Source organism: Cryptomeria japonica, chromosome 3 (assembly GCF_030272615.1).
Source record: "Cryptomeria japonica chromosome 3, Sugi_1.0, whole genome shotgun sequence".
Classification (NCBI taxonomy): Eukaryota; Viridiplantae; Streptophyta; class Pinopsida; order Cupressales; family Cupressaceae; genus Cryptomeria; species Cryptomeria japonica.
The window spans coordinates 385,263,934-385,266,925 of record NC_081407.1 but is presented as its reverse complement, the minus strand read 5'-3'; the positions used below and the strand labels follow the sequence as shown (position 1 = coordinate 385,266,925).

The following is a 2,992-nucleotide window of genomic DNA, read 5'->3' as shown; positions in this document are numbered from 1 at the left end:
TACGCTGTTTGAAAAAGATTACCTGTCTGCTTCAATGGTGGGCTGGACGTGAAAACCATTAAACCGATGTTACTTTCCGGGCAAATCCAAACCAAAATTTAAAAAAGTTTAACGTGAAAACCATTATATCGATTTTACTTCCCGGCAAATTCGAACCGAATCATAAAAATCTTATCCTTTACGGCATCATAAAAACCTTATCCTTTACGGCATGAGACATTTCAATATTTAGGTCCTTTTTGATATAGATGTAGTCTTTTTGCTGATAAGTTCAAACAATATGCCATTTTTTTCTAGGCGTTCTTGCAGATCTGTAGAACCAAACACAATTCCTGGTGGGAAAACCCCTCCCTTTGGTAAAGTTTGGCGTTGATCCATCACAATGAGAGCACACTGAACAAGAATGATGGGAGTTGTTGCATAACCTACCTCAGGCCCTGAAATTCTGGTCACCACTTCCATATCTGGCTTTGATCCTTGCTGCAGAAGACGACTCTTATCACTATAGCCATGACCTACAAACCAATACTTGAATGAAGCACTTTTGATCTCCTCTTCTGTGGGGCCCGTCTTCCTGAATAGCCCAAAAGTGAAAATTCCGGGGTATTTGAGAAGAAGCGAGCGTCCCCACCTAAATTGGCCTAGTAGGAACACTATCAACCCCATACAAATTGTAACAAGTACAATCCAGAAACGTTTATAACCTATGAAAACGTCAACATAAACAGGCTTCACCTCTGACCAGGATTTCCTCCTCTTCTCCACTGCGGCAGAGTTCTCATTCACACCAGGCCAACCATATGGATTCTCTAATAACAAGGCTTGTGTTCTTCGAGCAACATCTGCATCTCCTGTGGGTGACGTCAGTGCCCATAGTCCAATTGATTTTTGGTGTTCAACTATCTTAGATTTCGGTGCAGGAAGGCCGGGTACCTACATGCAAAAAGCAATACTTCAAATTTTACAGAGTCATCATTAACGTCCTATTTTACTCCCAGGTTGCATTAAGATGGAGCAGAAAGGTGTGCTGTGAAGTAAATGGAGGGTTTTTGAAAGAGCTTCCATTTTTATTTTTTATAGATAATGAGATTGATAAATTGATGAAGGTCAATCTACAAATAAAAAATAATAACAAAAGATCAACTTTAATGTTGCAAAACAATAATAAACAATCAGCATCACAACCAATAGAACTGAAAACAGCAAACACAACATACTAACAAACAGGAGGGTGACCCTAAAATCCGTTTACAATAAATGGAAGGTTTTTGAAAGAGCCCCCAGCTCTTTTATAGATAATAAGATTGATAAATTGATGAATGTCAACCTATAATAAAAAAACAATAACAAAGGATCAACTTTAATGTTGCAAAAGAACAATAAACAATCAATCAGCATCACAACCAATAGAACTTAAAACAACAAACACAACATAATAATTAACAGAAGGGTGTAACCCTAAAACCCAAGCCTAGTTTACAGTAAATAGAAGGTTTTTGAAAGATCCCTCTTTTATATATAATAAGATTAATAAATTGATAAGGTCAACCTACCAAAAAAACAAAATCAAAAGATCAATGCTGCCAAACAATAATAAACAATCAACATCACAACCAATACAACTAAAAACAAGGAACACAACATACTAGTTAACTGCAAAACAATAATAAACAATCAATATCACAATCAATAGAACTGAAATCAACTAAACAACATACTAACAATAATAAACAATCAATATCACAATCACTATCATAATCGATAGAACTGAAATCAACTAAACAACATACTAATTAACGGAAAGATAGACTAAAATCTATTGAAAAACAACAATAAACGATCAACATACTGAAAACAACTAGAAACCATAAAATCCGAATTCGGACTCTCGTACCCGCAGGGGCCCGTATGTCCTAAGCTTTTGATCCTCCTCCGCGCGAGCGATGGCAACCACAGCAGACTCAAAAGTGGTAACATTCAGCACAACTCGCTTCTCAGACTCCAAAACCACATACGCATACACGCTATGAGGCACGGACGGCGGCTTCCACTGCCTGCTATGAAATATGACACCGAGGTCGGCGGGAACATAATCATAGGCACAGGCGGAAACGACGAGAGATCCGGTGAGAAGGGCCGAGCTATGGTAGTGCTCCTCCATCATTTCCATGAATTTTGCCTCGCCCGTGATGTCCAGGTAATCAATGCCTGCTTCCACGCAGGCAGCCACCACAGGCTCACCGTAGAGACGGAAGGGCCCAACACAGTTCACAATTAACCGTGTTCTCTTGCACAGAGCCGCCATGGATGCCGAATCCGTGACATCTGCTTCTATTATGGGGATTAAGGGCGGCATCTGCAGCGCCCCTTGTGCCGCCCATCGCAGCGCCTCCGCTAATTTCTCTCGGTTGCGCCCTGCTATGCCGATTCTTCTTCGCCCTTGCCCCTCCAGCCGCTCCAGATGCCTCATAAATTCTCTCAAAATGTATTTTGCTGCGAATCCTGAGGCGCCCAAAATCACTGCGTCCAATGCTCCTTCGTCTCCCATCTCCGCGCAACTTTCCCTTTTCAAGAAAATAGGTTTCTTTACGGTAGGGTTTAATGCGGAAGCTTAGGGTTCATGAAAAAAACTTATGCTTCTTCTTCTGCGAAATAGCAGTCTTTTAAAGGATGAAATTCGGGTGTAGCTTGCCTAACACTTTAGAAATTCGGAAATTTCTGGATGGAACTTAAAATTGCCTATCAAGTTAAAATTTTCGGATGGACCTAAAATGGCCTTCCAATTTTGAAAATTTTGAGTCCAAAACCTGTCACACACCTGTATACTGCACAGCGTCTTTTCCATGCCGGACACAGTTTCCAGTTTACACGATACTGGTATACAGTTTGGAGATTGACGAAGATTTTTTTAATACAGTAGGAAATTGCAAATCTTCACCAAGAAACTGCGAATCTTTACCACAAAAGAGTTTAACTGTAGAGTTTTAGGTTT

The 2,992-nt window shown here is 40.2% G+C and overlaps 1 protein-coding gene across 1 annotated transcript; it reads right to left on the bottom strand.

Moving 5' to 3' along the window:
• Positions 1-213: 213 nt before the first annotated feature.
• On the bottom strand, positions 214-2,696 carry LOC131044710 (probable mitochondrial saccharopine dehydrogenase-like oxidoreductase At5g39410). Its single transcript, XM_057978100.2, has 2 exons — positions 1,895-2,696; positions 214-933 (listed from the first exon to the last, which is right to left on the bottom strand). Exons 1-2 carry the CDS (start codon positions 2,546-2,548, stop codon positions 229-231), a joined length of 1,359 nt encoding a protein of 452 aa, XP_057834083.2. The 5' UTR covers positions 2,549-2,696; the 3' UTR covers positions 214-228.
• Positions 2,697-2,992: the final 296 nt, after the last annotated feature.